This window comes from Sarcophilus harrisii, chromosome 2 (genome assembly GCF_902635505.1).
Source record: "Sarcophilus harrisii chromosome 2, mSarHar1.11, whole genome shotgun sequence".
NCBI classification, from domain to species: domain Eukaryota; kingdom Metazoa; phylum Chordata; class Mammalia; order Dasyuromorphia; family Dasyuridae; genus Sarcophilus; species Sarcophilus harrisii.
The window spans coordinates 349,247,226-349,270,393 of record NC_045427.1 but is presented as its reverse complement, the minus strand read 5'-3'; the positions used below and the strand labels follow the sequence as shown (position 1 = coordinate 349,270,393).

The window sequence follows — 23,168 nt, the reverse complement described above, 5'->3', positions numbered from 1 at the left end:
TTAAGATAATTTTTAGATCTATTTATATATACACAGTCCTAACCTTTCTCCCAACCTTCTCACCTACAGCTTATTGGGAATCTCAAACTAGATATCCCATGAATATATTAAACTTAACATGTTCAAAGTTGAACACATTTTTTATCCCATTATCTGCCTCCCTTTCTAAGATCACTATTACTATGAGCATACTAACTTCCTTCCATTCATTGGTATCATCCCTGATTCTTCAATATCTATTAACTTTTTCTATTTATTCTGTTGTAAAGTCTTATTAATTTTACTTTCATAACAGCAACCATATATTTCCTCTTATTTTCTTTAAAATTGTCATCACTCTGGTCCATTGTTTGTGTTTAAGTCCTTTATGCCATGAATCCTTCCTAACTTTCCAGTCTTTTTATACCTTACTCAATCCGTGTGCCCTGTGATCTGGTGATATTGGCCTTCTTACTTTTCCTTTAACAAGATAAGTCATCTTATTTAGGCATTTTCTCTGGAAATCTCTCATGGAGGGAATGTTTTCTCTCCTGAACTCTGCCTCTTGGCTTCCCTGGTTTCCTTCAAGTTGCAGCTACAATGCTACAAAAAGCCTTTCTTGATTCTCCTAATACTAGTGTCTTTTCTTTGTATATTATCAATTTATTCTGTATTCACTTTTTTTTTTGGACATGGATGTTTGCATGTTGTCTATCCTACTACACTATAAGCTCCTTGAGAGTTTTTACTTTTTTTTTTTGTATTGCTTTGCATATAGTAAATGCTTAATAAATGCCATTGACTGCCTCTTTGCGCACACACACACACACACACACACACACACATATAATTACTATACAAAGCCTAAATATACTTCCCTGAAACTTTCTGCTGCTAGTTCTGTCATCTGGAATGGATGGGAATCTATGCTAATATTCTTTATATCCTACTAAGCAAGATATAAAAGGAGATCCTTTTCCCATGCTGATACACTTGGATTTAATGTTCTGTGCTAGTGAATGATTTTCCACAAGGCTGACTCTGCATGAATAACCCAATAATTTAAAAGAGAAAGGGAAGGTTCTGTTGTCACTAACTTCAAGGCTAAGCTGAGAATAAATGAGAAGTGTCCATTCAGACCATTAGATGCAGAAAACTATTTGAAACAGGCCACTTGGAACTGGCCTGACTGCCTAAGGAAACCATCTGTTCAGAGGGTGATAATTCCCTAGAGTCAATTCTAACCAATGTAGAACTATGGTCATGTGGCAAAAGAGTAGACTGTTCCAACCAGAGGTCATTTTATGATGGAATTTTAGGTGACTCAACATGGAAGACATGGGGATTACATGTGATACAAATATGAGGCAGATATCCAAGGCTACAGATCTGGGATGGAACATGGTAGCAAAAACGGAAAAAAAAAGGAATTTGGAGAGTAGAAGAAAGTGAGAGAAGTGAAAAAATCAAGGAATAGAGGGAGAAATAACAGGAGCAAGGAGAAAAGAGGAGTTAAAGTCAGGGACAAAAGGAGAAATGAAGAAGAGTGAGAAATATAAAATAAAGAACTACATTATCTTTCCAAACAAATATACAGGGATTTTAGAAATGTACCTGAAGGCTTGGTTGGGACTTCTGCATATCTCCCCAGCTTAGAACCCACACTTGATCATGTGACTTGTCATAGAGCAGCTTAGCTGGTAGTGAGTCCACACCTATGGCCTTGAAAAATGAAGTAACATTTTGGTCACTGCTGACTAAAAAAATCAACTTAGAAATCAGGCTTGATTTAATGAGAGGAGAGGGAGGCCTTCCGGCCTATAGCAACATTCAAACTTGGTCCGACCTTGAAACTATGCAAGTCTCTTCAATATAGGCCACTAGGAAACACTGGAGGCTCCAGTCCCTGAACATAGTCATAACACGAAATAGCCACCCTGAGCCTAAAGCTCATTTCAATGATCTGATGTATATTTAGGAGCCTTGTATAGCTACCAATTTCTGAGTCTCATTTTGTAAAATTTGTAGAGATCAATCACTCTGGCTACCTACCAGGACATGAAAACAAGTTAGCTAGGCACATTAGAACCCTGAACATGTGATATTTTACCCTTAATACTATGTTTATTTTGACAAGCTGGTATTGTTTTCCAAACAATTATATTATCAGGAATCAATACACATGATTTTTCGGTACTTATGAGCTAAATGAGAAATCCTTATAGACTGGATTTTTCTTGGATTGGTCTGAAGACCATCAAACAAAACTAAATTAAACTAAAAAACATGTCCTAGTTCCACTTCCTCTGGCCTTCCCCCTTCCTGACATATGCCTTTGCCAGGTAGACCTACTTATATGTCATCGTGTTTGGGGGATCCATGATAAAGTAGTGCTTCTCTCCTTAAAAGCTAGTAACTATGAGCAAACAGAGAAGGTATTACCTCTTAAATACTCATAACTTCTCAGAATATAGCTTTAGCTTCCAACCACTGCTAAATATAATAAATCTGTTTAGATTGGAAAGCTCACTGGATGGGGATTGGAAGTTGATTTAGGATTGAAAATTCTCTTCCATAGTAAATAGTAACAAAAGAAGGAGAGGGAAGAGCAAGAGAACAAGCATTTGTATAGTGCCTATTATGTGCCAGGTACTTTGTTGAGCACCTTTCAAAGTCCAAGGTTAAGCATTGGACCCAGATTCTCTCATTCCATATCTACTTTCCATTATACCATTTTGATACTCCTGTAATCTTAAAGCTATCAATATATTTGAAGGTTCCCACAAACCACTGTGAAGTTTACATACCTGCTGGACTTTCTGAGTTTGTACATCTATTTTGAGAATTCTGCTCAGTAATGGCTGGGCCACATAGATATTTCGGTTCCTGACATTGACTGCAGATGACCATTGGCAGGACTGAGTGGTCTCTCCTTCCATCTGAGGACATATTTCTTCCTGAAAATGAGAAAGATAGTTTTATTTTATAGTTTCATTTAGCTAGTGCTCACTTAGGCCCACTGTATGCTGCTAGCTTAAAGAAATTTGTGGTAAAAAGTGTTCTATGTTGACAGAATTAATGGCTCACTTTGTACACATTGAACATAGAAAACTATCTCAGGCTGGTGATATATAGGCCTACAGGATGCCATCAGAATTTATTTTCTGATCATTATGGTCCAAGTAGTTTCTCTGGCATATAGATACTTTTATAGCAAGGAAATCCATTTTAAAAAGAGGTACCATTTTGATGCTTTTAAATTTGCAGAGATGGTAACTTTAGGAGAATATTAGGGCAAAAACGCTTGGGCGTTGGAATTGTCCAGTTCTGTAGATGTCCTGCTGTATGGAAATGAATCATATAGCTACAAAAAAGTAGAAACAATGGATGCTGAGATTTCATTGCTACATATTCAAAAATATATGACTTTGAAGCATACTGTGCACTGGGGCTTTATAATTGCTAATATCCTTTTTATGTCACATATCAGGTTATTGCCTTTAAAGCAAAGAGATGTGGTATGTAGACAATTTAAGGGCCCTTAAATTAGGTTTAAGATAAACTCTTCATATACAAATTTTTTTCTCAATAATGTACTGTGGTAGAAAGTTTTTGGTACATTTTCCATGCATTTATCTGTTTAATCTCATAAACATTAACTACCTCCTATGGGTTGCACTAGGCACTCAGAGGATCGCAGAGATGAAATAGATATTGCTTCTGTCCTTAGAAAGCTTACAGCTTATTAGGGGAATTATACTCATAACTACAATAATAGACAATCTATTCCTAATATCATGCTGATCTTTTGTGAGGTAAATGAAATAATGAAGCTGAGACACTGGAAGTATCATGGGGATAAGCATGTCACAGTTTCATGTTCATACAAAGAATATCCCCACCCTCTCACTTTCTATCCATGGCTATGAGGAAAAGGAGTAATAGAATAGATGGGTTCAATATAGCAGAAGCACTCTTACTCAAATATATGACAGGTCTTCTTTTCACTTTCATAGTACCTCTCTTATACCTCCTTTTGTTTCCACTCATATATCATTATAGTTAGCCACTGTAGTTCAAAGCTTCATCACCTTTCACTTGTAATTTTGCAGTAAGATCTTCTATGTGGTCTCCATGCTTGAATTTTCTCTCCTCTCCCATCCATCATTTTCAGCTGTTGAAGTGATGTAGAACTGAGTATATCAAGCTTAGTGGATACCAGTTATTCCTTTTTACCTCCAAGATTCCATATAATGACTTCTATTTAGCATTAAAATGCTTATAAGCTCACCTCTTCCTAACTTTTAATTTTAAAATTTATTCCATTCCATGTACTCTATGGTTTAGCAACATTGGCTTTCTTACAGTTCCTCCTATATAATATTTAATTTTTTGCCTTCTTGACTTTGTATTATCTGTCCCTTAATTCTGGAATGCTTTCCCTCCTCACCACCACTAATTCTATAGTTTTCCTGGCTTCTTTCTAGATTCATTTCAGAGCCCATTTTTGCCATGAAGCCTTTCCTTTTGTCCTACTTCCCTCTTCAGGGATGAACATACCTCTGTTTTATGTCTCAAAAGATATTAAAAATCAGATTGTTAAATAATATTTCAGTTATTACTTCTATTAAAGAATATTATAAAATACTAACATCAAACATTTATTAAATAACTACTGTGTGCCAGGCAGTAAACTAGATAGTGGGGGGGGGAGGGGAGGGAGAGCGGGAAAGAAATATAACAAAAACAACAATGAAAAGTTCTCAAAGCATATTGTTTCCTACTTGGAAGGAAGTCCTTTATTAGTATTTGCTCTCCCCAATAGAATGCTTTTATTATAGTCAGCAAGCAAAAACAAAAACAATAAGTTTCTTTGGTTCTTTAGTCAGTTGTGAGACTTTAGTGGCCTTGACTGTTACCTTTTATATTTTTATCATCAACTTGTACATGTGTTATCTGCATAGTGAAAAAGAAAAAAGTCGAAATGAGGAAATAAATGGGTTGGTAATCATCTGTCATTTTTTCCCAATTGTTTCTTATCTGTCCCTTATTCCTATAATTTGAGAATGGATATTCATAGAACTGTATTGTCAGCATGGACCACCATTGTGTATACTTGATCAGGTTCAGCTTCACTTCCTACTTTTGTTTTCTTTAGTGTTATATCTATTTTGTGATATAAAACACCACAACTGTGATATTAGAGTCTAAATGTGGCAGCTCTCCTGTCATTGAAGAACAGAAATGATTAGTGATCTTGAGAGATCATCTTTTTTTCACCTACTGATTTCACTTTCTAGTTTTATCTTTAAGTACTCTTCAGGGTTCTAGTTCAATGGCCCCATGCCAAAATCTGCATACATGTTTTCCTCTTCATTGCTTCTCACTGTTTTATGAGACTAAACTGCTCGTGATCTATGTCTTCCTCTCTATATTTTTACATATTAATTTATTCCTATTCAGTGACGTTCTTGGCTATAATATTTCTCTGTCTGGCAAGGAAACTGGGGATTTTCTAGCTGTTTATTGGAAGGATTGATTTATTGAAGTTTAAGCTACTCTAGGATATCCATTGCTACCTATTCTTCTACCCATTTTTCACTTTTCTGTATTAATAGATGTTTAAATAGTTTATACTGTATCTTTACTAATTGATCCCATATCTCATTTTTAATTCTTTTAATAAAGTACTGAATTTGATCTTTGCTCTAGTATGTCAAGGGAAAAGGAAGGTTGAATTGATTCAGAAATGACTTTCTACATCAATAAACAGACATTTCCATTAATTTTGCTTTTTATGTTGTATTTGATATCCACAGGCCCAATGGATAGAGGGCTGGCTTTGAAGTCAGAAAAACCTAGTCTCAAATCTACCAAACATACATTGTATGACCAGAAGAGCAAGTCAATCAATCTCTTAGTGTTTCATAAGGAATTGTCAATCTGCATCAGTAGAAAGTTCAGTTTATAGAGTTCTCTGAAAAAAAAAATCTAAAAAAAAATATTACTTAGTACTCACTATATCTAATGCAGCTAGCCTTTCTTTTTGAAGAAAATATTCATGAAATATAAGCATGAGACTTGATCACCTACAAATCTTGGGCCTGTTATTTCTTAATCCTCAGTCATGTTTTTTCTTCTTCTTTTTTTAAAAAAATGTATTTATTTATTAAATATTTTACAATTACATGTAAACATATTGTAAACAATCATTTAAAAATTTTTGAGCTCCAAGTTTTTTCCTTTCTTCCCCATTCTGTCTTTGAGAAGGCAAGCAATTTGAGTTTGATTATACATGTGAGGTATTTAAAATAAGACAAGAGAAATAAAATTATACAAAAAAGCTTGTATCAATCAATCTGCATTCAGTCCATTTGTTTTCTCTCTGGATGTTGATAGCATTTTTCATCAAAGGTTTGGAACTGACTTGAATCTTTGTCTTGATCATAATACATAAGTCTTTCATAGTAGATCATCTTTATGATATTGCTGTACTTTGTATAATGTTCTTTCCTCTGGTTTGTTCACTACACTTTCCATCAACTCATAGAAGTCTTCCCAGGTTTTTCTGAAATAACCCTAATCATTAATTCTTATAGCACAATAATATTCTATCACAATCATATAATACAGCTTGATAAGCCATCTCCAATTGATGGACATTCCCTCAATTTCCAATTCTTTGCTACCAACAAAAGACCTACTATAAATATTTTCCCTTTTCTTTGATTTCTTCAAGATATAGATCTGGTAGTGGTATTGATGTATCAAAGGCTTTGCAGTTTCATAATTTTTGGTATAATTTCAAATTGTTCTCCAGAATGGTTGGACCAGTTCACAACTTGAAAAACAGTGAATTAATGTCCCAGTTTTTTCACACCTCTTCCAGCATTTAATATGTTCCTTTGCTGCCATGTTAACCAATCTCAGAGGTATGAGATTTGCATTTTTGTAATTAGTGATTTTTTAACCATCATCGTAATCATAATAATCATGTGATTATTGATAGTTTTGATTTTTTTCTGACAATTGCCTATTAATATAATTAACCATTTCTTAAATGGGGAATGGCTCTTATTTTTATAAATTAGGTTCATATATTTAAGAAATGAAGCCTTTAAAAGAGAAATTTGCTGTAATTTAGCCCTCTTCCCCCACCTTTTTGTTTTCCCTCTAATTGTGGCTACATTGGTTTTATTTGTGCAAAAGCTTTTTAATTTCATGTAATTAAAATTATCTATTTTAATTCCTGTAACCACCTTTCTTTCTTGTTTGGCCATAAACTCTTCTCTTATCCAAAGATCTGGCATGTACATTTTTCCATATATGAGTCATATTTTTCAATAATAATTTTTTCCATTTTATATTATGATAACTTTTTCATGGAAATCATCTTAATTTGATGGATCTTGTTAAATTCTCCATAGAATTTCTATATTATAATCTGAAAGTTGGTAATCTCTTCAATGACATTGAATCCAAATCACAATGTAATATAAGAATCTTCTTTAAAATATACTACACAAGAAACCATTCAGCCTTTTCTTGAAAACTTCCAGTGAGGGGAAACTCACTCTTTCCCAGGACAGTCTATTCCATTTTGGGGTAGTTATAAGTGTTATAATTATTTCCTATATATTGGGCCTAAATTTGTCTCTTTGAAATTTTAACCAAATACACTTAGTTCTATCCTGTAAAGTTAACTAGAATAAATTTTATACTTCTTTCATATGACAAATTTTTGACTACTTGAAGGAAACTATTATATTCCTCCTAGTCTTCTCTTCTAAGCTAACAACCTACAGTTGCTTCAACTAAGCCTTATATGGCATGGTCTCAAAACCCTTCACATTATTGAATACTGTCCTTAAAATATTCTCTCTAGCTTACCAATGATCTTCCAAAAATATTATGCCAGGAGGTAAACAGAATACCAAAGTCAGAACAAAGTTGAGTAGTGAAATTATCTAGATGCTACACTTCTCTTGCTTAGCTTCCCACAATTACTGTTATCTACTTTATTTACAATGTTAACTAATATTAAGCTTGAATTCTAATAAAACCAAAATTTTCTTGGGAAAAAACTATTGTCTAGTTACACATACTTGTGAAACTGATTTTTTTGAATTTAAATGCATAACTTTACAGTTATTCTTATTCAATTTTATCGCATTAGATCTGTCCTAATGCTCTAACTTGTAAAGGTAATTTTGGATTTTGTCTTCCAGTGTGATTAGTCTTCCAGGAAGACTGTAAAATAACTCCTAGTTTTCTATCATCTGAAAACATGACATCTGTGCCTTTTTTCTATGTCAATAAAAAATGTTAAACAGATACAGGGTCAAGCACAACCCTTTATAACTATTCTTTGAGTATAGTCATTCAAAGAGTTCAATATCGTCTATACTCTTTCTTTGAGATAAGTTAAAGAAATTTTGTCAATGCCTAGCTAAAATGTAGGCAAATTTTATTTACATGATCACCCTGATCCACTTGTACAGTAACTTGACAAGAAATGAAGTTTGGTTGGCATTATATATTATTGATGGGCCCATGCTTCCTCTTTTGAACAAAACTTCTTTTTCTAGATATTCATTAGCTAGTCATTTAATAATAAATTTTAGAATTTCCAGCAATCAAATTCAAGGTCATTAATTATAATTTCCATTATTCATTCATTCTTCCTTCCTTTCCTCTTCTTTCTCCTCTTCCTTTTCCTTCTCCTCCTCCTCCTCCTCTTTCTCTTTTTTCTCCTCCTCCTCTTTCTCTTTCTCCTTCTTCTCTGCCTCTTTCTCTTTCTCCTTCTTCTCCTCCTTCTCCTTCTACTCCTCTTTTTCTTCTTTCTCATCTTGCTTCTTCTTTTTGAAAATGAAGACATTTGCCTCTTTCTTAATTTTATGATACTTCTCCTAGTCCCTATGATCTTTAAAACTTATTTGACAATGATACAGTGATCATACCTGTCAGCTATTTCAGTCTTTTTATATAGAGTTTTTCTGGGTTGGTTGATTTTCTTTTATCATCTTCCTAGTTCTTATGGATTACAATTCCCTAATGACTATTTTATCATTGCTATATCTCCAACTTCTATTCAACATATAGTGATCCTCTTTCTTTTTTGACCGTCTTCTTTCCTCCAATGTCACAAAAATAAAACTTTTTGTTTTTTAGCTTTTTAACTAGACTCAATTTCTTCTGAGTTTTAGAGTTTTCATACAGCTCTTCTAAGATCATACCATAGATCTGTATTCATTCTTTATTACCTAATCTTGTTTTTGATTTTTGTGTATGCTTTTAAAAAATCTAAATTGGTTGATGAATCATTGATGTTTTTACATCAGCCTCTTTAAATAACTCCCTCTTATCTTCTGTAATAGCATTGTTATTTTTTGAGTAAAAAGAATTTTATACTTTAGCATTTCTTATACAGTCTGTGCTGTTTTCCTGTAGAATTCTAACTTGTGAAACTCTACTTATGCCTTTTCCAAACCCTTTGGAAACTACTTTTCTAAAATTCACAGTGCAAATCAGATTATATTTGGCTTGCCACTCATTCCCTATAATAGATTAAAATTGAGTTGTTCATCCTTCTTGTTTCTTAATATTTCTATGCCAAAAAACAATTCTTCCTTACTGACGACAACCAAATTCAGCTTTCTTTGATGGTCATTTACCTCTCTAAAAAGAAGTTAGAGGTCATTCTTGAATATTGCTGCTTTTTTTTAATGTCATTTGATTTTGGTTTTGCCACTGCAGAAGTAGGAAGGAGCAACTTATAACCAAGGATCATTATTTTTTTTTCTTTCATAAGTTTCCATGACCAAACACTGAATCTCTAAGTGTTCAATCTGCTGGTCCTCAACTAGACTGGTCCTCAAAAAGCAGAGCTAGTCTGCCACTAAGACACTTTTCAAAGGCAGCTTCTTTTCTCCCTTGACTTGACTGCTTATTTAATCCTCTAACAAAGATGATGTTTTTGTTAAGAAAATAAATTGTGGAATGAGTTTAATGGAATATTAAGGTGGTATAAGAAATTATAAACATAATGAATACAGAGAAGCTCAGGAAAAAAATCATACAAAATGATGCAAAGAGAAGCAAAAAGAACCAGGAAAACATATATAATAATGTATTATTACATGTATTTACATTACATTACATGTAATACATGTACAATGTATTACAAATATAATGTAAAAGTAAGAACCATGAAACAATTGACATTGAATGTGGTAAAATTCATAGAATAGTTATTCCCATAAAACTCTATGCAAAACAAATTAACTAAATTTCCAGTTCAGCTCTTGTTTCTTTATGTAAGTAAATCTTTACAATTCTCAATTTATAATCTAGGTTTAGTTCTCTTGTTAAAATTATTTTGCTTCTGGATCTCTGGTGCAATACAAGGCAGAACTAGCTTTGTTAATTTCTCACAAAAACAGATACTTACCTCTCTTCTTTCCTCTCTTTCCCCTTTGCTCCTATCTACTAGTCCCCTACCTCCCACAAAAGAAAGAAAACATTTATATCAAACTGTGCGTACCCTTTGATCCAGCAGTGCTACTACTGGGCTTATATCCCAAAGAGATACTAAAGAAGGGAAAGGGACCTGTATGTGCCAAAATGTTTGTGGCAACCCTGTTTGTAGTGGCCAGAAACTGGAAAATGAATGGATGCCCATCAATTGGAGAATGGTTGAGTAAATTGTGGTATATGAATGTTATGGAATATTATTGTTCTGTAAGAAATGACCAGCAGGATGAATACAGAGAGGCTTGGAGAGACTTACATGAACTGATGCTAAGTGAAATGAGCAGAACCAGGAGATCATTATATACTTCAACAACGATACTGTATGAAGATGCATTCTGATGGAAGTGGATTTCTTTGACAAAGACAACTAACTCAGTTTCAATTGATCAATGATGGACAGAAGCAGCTACACCCAAAGAAAGAACACTAGGAAATGAATGTAAACTCTTTGCATTTTTGTTTTTCTTCCTGGGTTATTTCTACCTTCTGAATCCAATTCTCCCTGTGCAACAAAAGAACTGTTTGGTTCTGCACACATATATTGTATCTAGGATATACTGTGACATCTTTAACATGTATAGGACTGCTTGCCATCTGGGGAGGGGAGTGGAGGGAGAGAGGGGAAAAGTTGGAACAGAAGTGAGTGCAAGGGATAATGTTGTAAAAAATTACCCTGTCATGGGTTCTGTCAATAAAAAGTTATTATAATAAAAAAAAAAGAAAGAAAGAAAACATTTATAATGCCGATAATTTCCCAATTTGGGGAATTATGCAACCCTTGTTTTCTAGAAATATCCTCTTACAGCAGTATACATTCTACAATTCTAATAGCTTATACATACAGATTAACTTTAATTTTTAAGTCTTATGCCAAATTCAATTTATACAATATAAACTGTAGATTCATTGTAGATAGTGGTACATCTGGGGAGGGGGGAGAGAGGGCCACAAAGTTGTTCCCAAACAGCAGCTGAGAGACTTAAATTTTTCCAGTTAGAAAAAAAGATCTTAGTCTTTCTTTAACTTGCCCATTTATTCATATAAATTATATTTATAAAATGTGTTTCATAATCATATAATTGTAAATATTGTTTTATATTGTTCAATGACATTCTTTCCAGGGTAGGCCCTCTTGATGTATCTTTCCTACCTTCATATTTGTAATAGAAACTAGAGACTGTATGACTAGAACGTCACTTTGAGACAGACTTTAAAAACAAGTTTCCTTCTACTGTCCTAAAGTGCAAAACTGTGAGTGGAAATGGTTTCTTTTGATTTCAGTAATAATGTTTAAGACATTAGAAAATGCAGTGGATGGATTCATAAATAATTCTGCTGTAATTATCCCAGGTACCATAGTTTAAAATAAGATTTGAGATTCTTTATCTCCTCTGCTTTTTGACAATTGTTGGGATTAATAGATGTGGAGCATTGTATAATATCAAATTTTTTTGATTTGTTGATTAGTTATGCTGAATTTCTTTTATTCCTTTAAAATAATATCAGTGGAAGTAGGAAGTGTAATTAATTTAAGAGTAAAGTATAGCAAGAAAATCTAAGAAAATTATAAGCAAAATTAAAATGTCAAAAGCATATTTACTAAAAGAAAGTTGTTTAATATCTACATACTGTTTATTCCTCCTCCTCTTACTAGTAAACATTTATATAATACCTATGGTATGTCAGAAACTATGTCAGGTTCTTTAAGAATATTATCTTGTTTTATCTTCAGCAAAAATCTGGGACATAGCCTTATTATTATTATCATTATCCCCATTTTACAGAAGAGGAAACTGAGGCAAATGGATTTTCTTTTGGTGACTTGTTCAGGATTACACAACAAGCAAGTGCCTGAAGCCAGCTTTGAACCCAGGCCTTCCTTATTCTAGGTCAAGTGTTCTATCTATTACATGTTTATTAAAAATAAAAACAACAACTTTTTAATCATATATAGCATATGATTTTTCAAGTGATCAAAAGGAATATTTAGTACTTCAATATATCAATAACCTAATCAATGTTGATCTTTTTTACTGGTACAGATTTACATATCTAAAACAACTTATGTTAAGTAATGCTTCTTTATATATTCCCATGAATCCATTGAGCACTCACCCATTATACTTCAAGAGCTTTTCACTGGGACCAATGCAGTATTCAAATTGTCTATCTGAAATAACTCATTTTATGCCACTTCTTATATGCAAGCCATTTCTGGTGTTATGCTGCAGAGGATTTATACACAGCATTCATCTTGTTATCATATACCTGTAATTTGGATTCCTTAAAGATTTGTTTGTGTGTGTATGTGTGTGTTTGTATGTGTACATATTTTCAGTGTGGTATTACTGATATCATTACAATTTCCCAAATGAAATATAGCTAATTTTTCCATTCTATTTAATTCCTGGTCTTGCTGATTTTCATCTGTATCTATTGTCACTCATGTATAAATGGTCACAGAGCCAAAGGTTTGTAGGAGACAAAGAGACTATATAGAGTATGATATATTGCTGGATATGTAGCCCATGAATTCTCTCTGTCTCTCTCATTCTGATTTTTTAAAATATATGTGATGAGACAAACTGAAATCCCCAAAAGCTATAAAATGGCTAAATAATTATTGAGTAAAAGAAAAATGTTTGTTATAATTTTAGATTTTAAAAAATTGACAACATAGATATTGATATGTTTTGATACATAGACATGACAGACAAAAGAAGGGTAACATTTTGGATGCCCATCAATTGGAGAATGGCTGAATAAATTGTGGTATATGAATATTATGGAATATTATTGTTTTGTAAGAAATGACCATTTCAGAAAGGCCTGGAGAGACTTACATGAACTGATGCTGAGTGAAATGAGCAGGACCAGGAGATCATTATATACTTCAACAACGATACTATATGATGATCAATTCTGATGGACGTGGGCCTCTTCAACAATGAGATGAACCAAATCAGTTCCAATGGAGCAGGTAATGAATTAAACCAACCACACTCAGTGAAAGAACTCTGGGAGATGACTATGAACCACTACATAGAATTCTCAAATCCTCTATTTTGTCCTCCTGCATTTTTGATTTCTTCAAAGGCTAATTGTACACTATTTCAACATCCGACTCTTTTTGTACAACAAAATAACTGTATGGACATTTATACATATATTGTATTTAACTTATACTTCAACATATTTAACATGTATTGGTCAACCTGCCATCGGGGGAAGGGGTGGGGGAAAGGAGGGGAAAAGTTGGAACAAAAGGTTTTGCAATTTGTCAATGCTGAAAAATTGCCCATGCACATATCTTGTAAATAAAAAGCTATAATAAAAAAAAAGGGTAACATTCCATTTGATCATTGCTTTGTCTTAAATCAGAGGGAGACAAGAAAACATTTTACAATTGTATATGTGTGTGTGTGTGTGTGTGTGTGTGCTATAGCATGTATAACTTTTGAAGCCACTTTATTCATATATAATATAGTATGTAAGTTGTGAACTATAGGGTGCTGATTAAAAGAAAACAACACATTGTCATGGGAACAAGTAGCTCCATTCACTTCCTGCCTCCTAACACCTTCATAAAACACCATCTGTCTGTAACATTCCCTGCTGAGTCTCAGGGTTCAGTCACAGCTGATATTTGACACATGATCTACTTTACACTACCTTTTTACTTCTCATTTTTTCTTGTTTGAAGAAACAGGTAGAAAAGGGGATTTAAGAGTTGAAAGACATGCTGCAAAGAATTTAGAACATGAAATCAGGGAAAGGGAAGTGGCAGACATGCCACAAAAAGGTGCGTTTAGATGAACTCTGAGATTCCCCCCTGAAATTCTAAGATTCTAAATGTTTCCAAAACATCTACTATAGTGTCTGACACAGAATAGATGTTAAAATAAAATGGCATAATAGAAAGAGCAATGGATTCTGCACATACCAGGTATAAATTGTTGCATCTCTTTTTCACCCTCATGGAAATCAAACTCAGGGTGTATGTAAAGATCTAACAACTAATTCTTTGAAAATTTATGGCATTCTTTTAAGTTTAATCTGCATTATTAGAAGCCTAAAAAATTAACAATATAATAAATCAATTCCTAATTTGAAGCAATTGCTGATTTCTAAGGTGTAAGTTTGCATGCTAAAAAGTGAATTCAGCTCGCTTGAGCAGGCTTCAGCATAGCACAAGTAAAAATACTGAAGCTATATATATCAGAGAGGTGTTTTTGAAGATAGCACTTTGTAAACATTTAAAAATATGATAGTATCACTATCATTCTAATGTAAGGTACAGCCTATAAATTTTTGTTAAGCTCCTACTATGTGCCAAACATTGAAGATACAAAGAAAGGGAAAAAAAAAAAAAAAACCCAGGTACTGTCCTTTCTAATAAAGACATCCTGCAAACAATAATTATATTTCTTGGATATTCTGTCACTTTATCTTCTCATTGAATCTATTCTAACTATTTCTTAGCTGATCTTCCTCCTTACATTCCTAGAATTATAGAACCTCAATTTTCCAAGAGTCTTCAGATGTCAAAGAGTATAGCCCAAGAATCAACAAGAATCTTCTTTACAATGTCCTTAATGAGGATTTTCTCAGCTTTCTGATGGATTCCACTGAAGAGCTCACTGCTCTCAGAGATAGCCACATCTACTTTTGTATAGTTTTAATTAGATGATGTTTTTCTTTATATAAGGCCTAGATTTACCTCTTTGCAATTTCTATTTTGTGATAGAATATTTATTTGCTTTTCTCTGACATGGTTTCTTTCCCCACTCACAGGATGAACTGGGATCAGGCCATACCTTCTTGGCTCTTTTGTGTCTCCCACAGAGATTAGTTTATCCTAAAAGGTGACAAAGATGTCCCTAGGATATGTTTGACTCAAGCTTACCCTGTCACCTGAAGTCCTAGGCATAAGTGGTCTGGGTCATTCAGTTTGATTGGATTACTGAAGATCACACAAATCACATGTCCAGGGTATATGAAATAGCTACACTAATAAAACACTTATTGGTAATAAATCATAATTTTGTGATACTCATATTCAGTTAGGAGACCCCATATGGGACCGCAAACTTCAATTTAAGAAGCTAGGATCTAGAGTGCAATTTGCTGGAAGCTTTCTCTGGCCCCAGCAGATGAAAGAGATCTTTGGCTTCTCAAAAGCCTCACAGCAGAGAGCTCTTTTACTCTTAATCCCACTCTCCCCTATAACATAGTCATTTATTTATATGTTCTACAATATGCATATATTGGAAGCTCTTTGGTAGCAGATTCTGGAACATATCAATCTCCATATCCCCAGGGCTAAGCATAAGACCCTGCTGTAATTAGGGATTTAATTAATGCTTATTGGATTGAACTGAATTCAAACAACTGGAGAACATTAAAAGAACTGGTGATAGAATTGGAATTTTTCTGAAGAATGACCACCACGATATTCAAACTTGGGGATGGGATAAAAACCTTTCTCACCAATAATCACTTTACACATGCCAGTGACTTATGTTTTGCTAAGCATTTTCATTAAGTACCTCTCATTCAATCCTCACAATGTCCACTTGAATATGGGAAAGGCAAATATGAAGCACATAATATGCTGGATAATACACCTGACATATAGTTTTAAAAGCACTTGATTCAAACATCATCTCTAAAACTTAGAACAAAAGCAAGTCACTTAATTTTTCTTAATTTCAATTTTGTGATTTATAAAATTTGGTTATTAATACAGGACTTGGCTTATTGAGTTATTCAGGAAATCATGCAAGATATTGTAGCAAAGTGTTTTGTAAAATGGAAAACACCATGTATAATAACATATAATTATCTGCAATTTACAGATAGGGAAATTGAAATTCATTTCAAAATTTATTAAGAATCTTCTACATTCAAGGCCCTATGGTAATAAAAATCAAGATAATCCCTTTAAAGCAAGGAATTTATGATCTGGGAGGTGATAGGTATAACAAGGGCATAGAAAAAAACTACAAGGTATTGTGAGGAAGGAAAAACAATGAACTTGGGGAATCAAGGAAGGTTCTGTGGAGGAAATTGCACCTGGGCTGATCCTTGAAGGAAGAAAGAGGAAATAAGGAGATTGAGGACTTTTAGTATTCCAGATAACTTTTGTGAAAACAGGATGGTGGGAGACGATGTTTCTCAGGGAAACTTGTCAAAATTTCATGACTTTCAAAACATTAATCAGAGGCAGAATTGGGGGACAAGAGTCCTCAGCCAAAGATCTAGGTCTCTTGATGCTGAGCCCTGGTTTCCTTCTGCATTATTCATTTGACAGTTTTTTTTGGTGGGGTGGGGTGGGCTAGAATTGTAATGGTATTGATGCAGGTTGTGGTCCCTTTAAGAATTGATTTATTCCTTTCTTTCTGATTCCCAGCCCCTCCTAGCTGATGCATTATCAATCCAGGAAGCTGGGACCTTTGGTTCATAAATCCTGGTCAAAAGCACCCTTTGAATTCCAATAGAAGATCTGGGTTCTCCCAGCCCCCATCAAATCTGAGCCAATTTGGGCTGTCCCAGCCACCATTCTAATGATCTGCCCAGGTTTCCCAACCCCCACCAAGCAAACTCAAGCCCCTGCTGAAATTGACTGAGGAGCAAACTTGGGACTTCACCCACAGGCCCTTTTAGCTAAATCTCTCCTTATAAAAGAGTCAAACTTTGCAGAAGTTCCAAACATGGCAGCCTTACGCCTGGCATGCCAGGGATCTCTGTCCACTGGAATCCTGTTTCCAGTGCCCTCCTCTCTTTATCCTCACCTATTTCCTTAACTATACTTTAACCTTCCAAACCCCATAATAAACCTCTTCTTATCAATCTAGATTTTCAGCCTGTAAATTCCTTTATAGGGAACTCTTGCGCCACCACTAGACCTCATTTACCACCGTATCCATGTGCCAAATCCAAAGGGGTTGCAGAGAAACGCTATTTGACTCCCTGTACATCAAACCTGCCACTAGACCTCAATTAAACCCTAACTTCATTTAGGTACCCCATATCTAGAACTCATCAGTATCAGTAAAGGGAAGTTCTGATAAATTCTGCCTGTACAAGTTGGCAACTGTTCTGCAATTGGTTCTTCAATTGCAAGTCAGTTGACTTCTATCAAAGTACAGGTTTGGTTCTTGATAAAATTCAGAATTAATATCAACAAAGGCTACATATAATTCCTTAAAACAGACAAGAATTGACTAGATACACTAATCTCTAAATGATCTCACAGTAGTTAAGTAGGAAAAGTGTTAGAAGAATTTAGTGCACATTTATTATGATTACTTCAAATTAAATAATCTGGAAAACTGCCTGTTAATGGAATCACAGAAAGTAGAAATATAAAATGAGAGAGATAATAAGAATCAACTGTTAATGACATAATCCCAGTTAACCCACTTATCCAAGGCACTACAAGCTCTTTGCCTAACTCATATCATTTTTCAGCCTACCTTCATGGCATAATAGTTGGGTTTGTAACTCTCATGTTTTCCAAGGCACAAACTGAGGCACAGGAAAAATAAAGACACTTCCCTTGAGAATGGAATAGAGCAGAGAACATAAATATGAGTCAATGCTATGTAATATAAAAAAGTATTGGGCTAGGAGTCAGGGGAAATCACTTGTCTCAGTTTCATTTTGCTGTCTCAATTTCAGATCTGTTATTACCTGCCTCATGGTTTTATTGTGAGGCTCAAAGAAAATAACATATGTAAAGTACTTTGCAAACCTTAGCCTACTTTTAAATCCCAGTTATTATTATTAATTATTGGGCCTGGGTTCTAATCCTGTCTCTCCTAATTTTTGGTATGACTTTAGGATAATCAATTTTTTTAATATTGATTTGGGCAAAATTGGACATATTTCATTTTTAAAAGTAGCTACATTCCTAAAATTTATCTATATATTAGTTCAAGATACTTGAGGTACATTTATTCTTCAAGTGAACCACAGATGGGAATGCTTTTATCATGGGAAGGATTTCTCTTTCCTTTGTCTTCTCCTCCTTCCCCACTCTATGTTTTCATTTCCATTTTATACAGCTAGTTCCACTTATCTTTTACTAGCTTTTCTTTAAACAGGGCCTACCTATAAGGAAAGGAAAAAGTAAAAGAGAAACACCACAAACCATTACACTGAAGATAGTAAGGAGCTTTTATGTGAGATAATAAGAATCCATTACTGAATATAATTCTGTCCATTGTTTGTTTTCAAAGTTTTCCTTACTCTTTCTTTACTAGTATGTGGCTTCTTTTCCCCTTGTATAAGCACTTTCTAGTCTTATCAAGTCAATTTCTTCTTTACTTCAACACACTGGTCCATCCCAACACAAGATCTCTTTCCCATATATGAACAGACATTCAAGCTCTCCTGTTTTTTGGGAAGGTCTCCCCTATTTTTCTTCTCTTAAGAGTGACCCTTAATGCAAACAAGATTAGAAAGGAAGCAACAAACTGGGAAAACATTTTCATAGGTAAATGTTCTGATAAATGCTCATTTCCAAAATATATAGAGAATTGACTCTAATTTATAAGAAAATCATTCTCCAATTGATAAATGGTCAAAGGATATGAACAGACAATTTTCAGATGATGAAATTGAAATTATCTCTAGCCATATGAAAAGATGCTCCAAGTCGTTATTAATCAGAGAAATGCAAATTAAGACAACTCTAAGATACTACTACACACCTGTCAGATTGGTTAAGATGACAGGAAAAAATAATGACGAATGTTGGAGGGGATGTGGGAAAACTGGGACACTGATGCATTGTTGGTGAACTAATCCAGCCATTCTGGAGAGCAATCTGGAACTATGCCCAAAAAGTTATCAAACTATGCATACCCTTTGATCCAGCAGTGTTTCTACTGGGCTTATACCCCAAAGAGATTCTAAAGAAGGGAAAGGGACCTGTATGTGCTAAAATGTTTGTGGCAGCCCTGTTTGTAGTGGCCAGAAACTGGAAAATGAATGGATGCCCATCAACTAAAGAATGGTTGGGTAAATTGTGGTATATGAATGTTATGGAATATTATTGTTCTGTAAGAAATGACCAGCAGGATGAATACAGAGAGGCTTGGAGAGACTTGCATGAACTGATGCTAAGTGAAATGAGGAGAACCAGGAGAATATTATATACTTCAACAACGATACTGTATAAGGATGTATTTTGATGGAAGTGGAGTTCTTCAACAAAGAGAAGATCTAACTCAGTTTCAATTGATCATTGATGGACAGAAGCAGCTACATCCAAAGAAAGAACACTGGGAACTGAAGGTAAACTCTTTGCATTTTTGTTTTTCTTCCTGGGTTATTTTTACCTTCTGAATCCACTTCATCCTGTGCAACAAGAGAACTGTTCGGTTCTGCACACATATATTGTATCTAGGATATACTGTGACATCTTTAACATGTATAGGAATGCTTGCTATCTGGAGGAGAAGGTGGAGGAAGGGAGGGGAAAAGTTGGAACAGAAGTGAGTGCAAGGGATAATGTTGTAAAAAACTACCCAGGCATGGGCTCTGTCAATAAAAAGTTATAATTATTTAAAAAAAAAATAAGAGTGACCTTAAAGATCTTAAAGACCTACTTCTCCAGGAGATCTTCCTTGGCTGATAACTCCCCAGTTCTCATTTGTCTTCTACTTTTCTTTGTCCCCATAGTTGCTAGAGCCTTCTCCTTCAAGGTTACATTCCATTTTCTCTTTATGCATGTAATTATTCACTTGTTGCCTTTACTGACATAAAGTAAGTACTCAATGCATTTTAATGACTGAATGATTCCTCTGATAATACTTGTATTTGATACTTAGGCACTGTCTTAAATCTTTCTTTAATTGTTTCATATGTTTTAATTTTTTTTTTATCACCTTCATTTTATTCTCTTTAAAGCCCTGGAAGGATAATGTTACCTGTCTATCACACTTGGACCCTTCAAAGTGGTTTATTTCAGCATTTAAAAGAAATTAATTGAATTTAATCAAAAACCAATCATTCCAAACTCAGGGCTTTGTTTGTACAAAGCTACTGGTTAATTGATTTTTAGCTCTTCATTTACCATAGGGTTTCATAGATGCGGTTTCCAGCATAGAAACTTACATAGCTTGCAAAAATCTTTTCACTGGGTTTGATGTGCCTCCTGATCTCACAGTCAGTTGGTTGAATGATCGTGATTCCATCATCCGAAAAGACGTAAAACACGTTTCCCACACTGAGACCTTTCAGAAAAAAACAGGATGAGAAAACCACAATAATCATTATGTTCTTTCAGTCTGTTTCCCAAGAACCATCAAAAATATTGCCTAGCACAAAACTGGCTGTAATGTAACTGGCATAGTCAAAAAAAATGAAAGCATGAGGAGGGGATGAGAGGTAGGAAAGAAGATACATTGACTTAAGTGATATAAATGACAGGGAGTAATAAAATATTTTGCAGTCTTATGAATCAGTAAATTTGGAATCTGAGGGGTTCAGATGACAAGAGGTCTTTCTTTGATCAAAAATTATTTCTTTACTGCTCTAGCATCAGAGATTCTATTACTTTTCCAGTGAGAAATAGGCCTTCAGATGCATTTGACCTTTCCTGGTACAGAGGGAAACAGTTCCTTCCACCAAATCTGAACACTTTTGAGTAAATTTAATGTTTAAATGCTGTAAAATATAGAGAATATAGCTTATTTGAAGGCAAGGGATATTTCACCTCCCATTCCCTTTATTTTTTTGGCTTTCATATAACCAATGCCTAGTGTTACAGTACCTCAAACACACACAAAGGCTCTGGAAGTCTGTGCAGAAAATTCCTAATCCAAAAACAATTTCCACTAACAAAAGTTGTACTACTGTATATGATTAAATCTTAAGGAGCTACCTGATTAAACTATTGGATTAGGGGCACATACAAGTCTCAAAGATTGAAATAAAACTTGAAGCTTCCTGACTCCAGGCTTCTCTGACATCCCACCTATGTTACGAAAGCTGTCTATTTATACAGTAGGGGATTAATAAATTCTTAATGAAATGAACTAAATCTTTATAATGTGAGTCCTCAGAATAGAAGTTATACAATGTTCTAATCAAAGTGGTCATTCCAAAGCTTCAGAAATACCATTTTATAGCTGAATCCTCTATTCATACAAATGTTCATTTTTATGTATTTTTTTTGGAGTTTGTGTCTAAAAAACTGAAACCAAACTTTTCTGATTTTTCAAAAGAACACAGGCAAGAGCAATAAAGTTGTTTATGTTTTACATTCCTTTCCAAATCTTTTTGTAACAATGCAGTAAGAAAGATCCTTGGTCCCAATTCCAAAGGGCATAGCTGGTTGTGTCCTTCTCTGATGAATGCTCCAATCAAAGAAGTAGAAACAAAGAATCACTGACTGACAGACTTACAAGTGCATAACTCTAGATCAGAAAGGTACCTTAGAGAGTATCTTGTCCATGCTGGACTTGGAGTCAGGAAAATTCTTCTTTCTGATTTCAAATCCAGCCTCAGAAACTTACTAGCTATGTGACTCTTGGCAAATCACTTAACCCTATTTGCCTCAGTTTCCTCATCTGCAAAATGAGCCATATAAGAAAATAATTTACTCTAGTATCTTTGTCAAGAAAAAAAAAACCCAAATGGGATTATGAAGAATCAGATATAACTGAAATAAATGAATAACAAAGTCCAACATCCTCATATACAATGAGGAAATTAAGACCAAATTGGTGCAAATGAACCCACACAATGACTCTGGTCTTGTTGGGTGTAAAAGCCAAGTGTGCTGATTTTGACTTCTATCTTTTTATTGCACCTCACTACTTCTGTTTAAAAGTCATCAGAGGGGCAGCTAGTTGGCGCAGTGGATAGAGCACCAGCCCTAAAGTCAGGAGGATCTGAGTTCAAATTTGACCTCAGACACTTAACACCTCCTGGCTGTGTGACCCTGGGCAAGTCACTTAACCCTAATTGCCTCTGCCAAAAAAAAAAAAAAGTCATCAGAACAGAGATTTAGATTGTGGCAGCCCTTTTTGTAGTGGCTAGAAACTGGAAATTGAATGGATGCCCATCAATTGGAGAATGGGTGAATATGTTGTGGTATATGAATATTATGGAATATTACTGTTCTGTAAGAAATGACCAGCAGGATGATTTCAGAAAGGCCTGGAGAGACTTACATGAACTGATGCTGAGTGAAATGAGCAGGACCAGGAGATCATTACACACTTCAACAATACTAAATGATGATCGATTCTGATGGAAATGGCTATCTTAAACAGTGAGAGGATTCAAATCAATTCCAATTGATCATTGTTGAACAGAACCAGCTACACCAAGCAAAAGAACACTGGGAAATGAGTGTGGACCACAACATAGCATTTGCACTCTTTCTGTTATTGTTTGTTTGCATTTTTGTTTTTCTTCCCAGGTTATTTTTACCTTCTTTCTAAATCCGATTTTCTTGTATAGCAAGACAACCATATAAATATAGATACATATATTGTATTTAACATATACTTTAACATATTTAAAATATATGGGACTACCTGCCACATTAATTTGCTTTTTTGTTCCTCACATATGATACTTCATCTCTTTCATACTAATTCATTCTAATTTTCAATCTATGTATTCATATTAATAGA

At 34.3% G+C, this 23,168-nt stretch overlaps 1 protein-coding gene across 2 annotated transcripts in view; it reads right to left on the bottom strand.

Moving 5' to 3' along the window:
- FSTL4 (follistatin like 4) overlaps window positions 1-23,168 on the bottom strand; it is a 790,888-nt gene that overhangs the window by 21,461 nt on the left and 746,259 nt on the right. For both annotated transcript variants that reach the window (XM_031953062.1, XM_031953063.1), the window contains 3 exons: window positions 20,638-20,756; window positions 2,787-2,936; window positions 1,594-1,701 (listed from right to left, as the gene is read on the bottom strand). In XM_031953062.1, coding sequence (XP_031808922.1) covers window positions 1,594-1,701; window positions 2,787-2,936; window positions 20,638-20,756 — 377 coding nt within the window. The remainder of the gene's footprint in view (window positions 1-1,593; window positions 1,702-2,786; window positions 2,937-20,637; window positions 20,757-23,168) is intronic.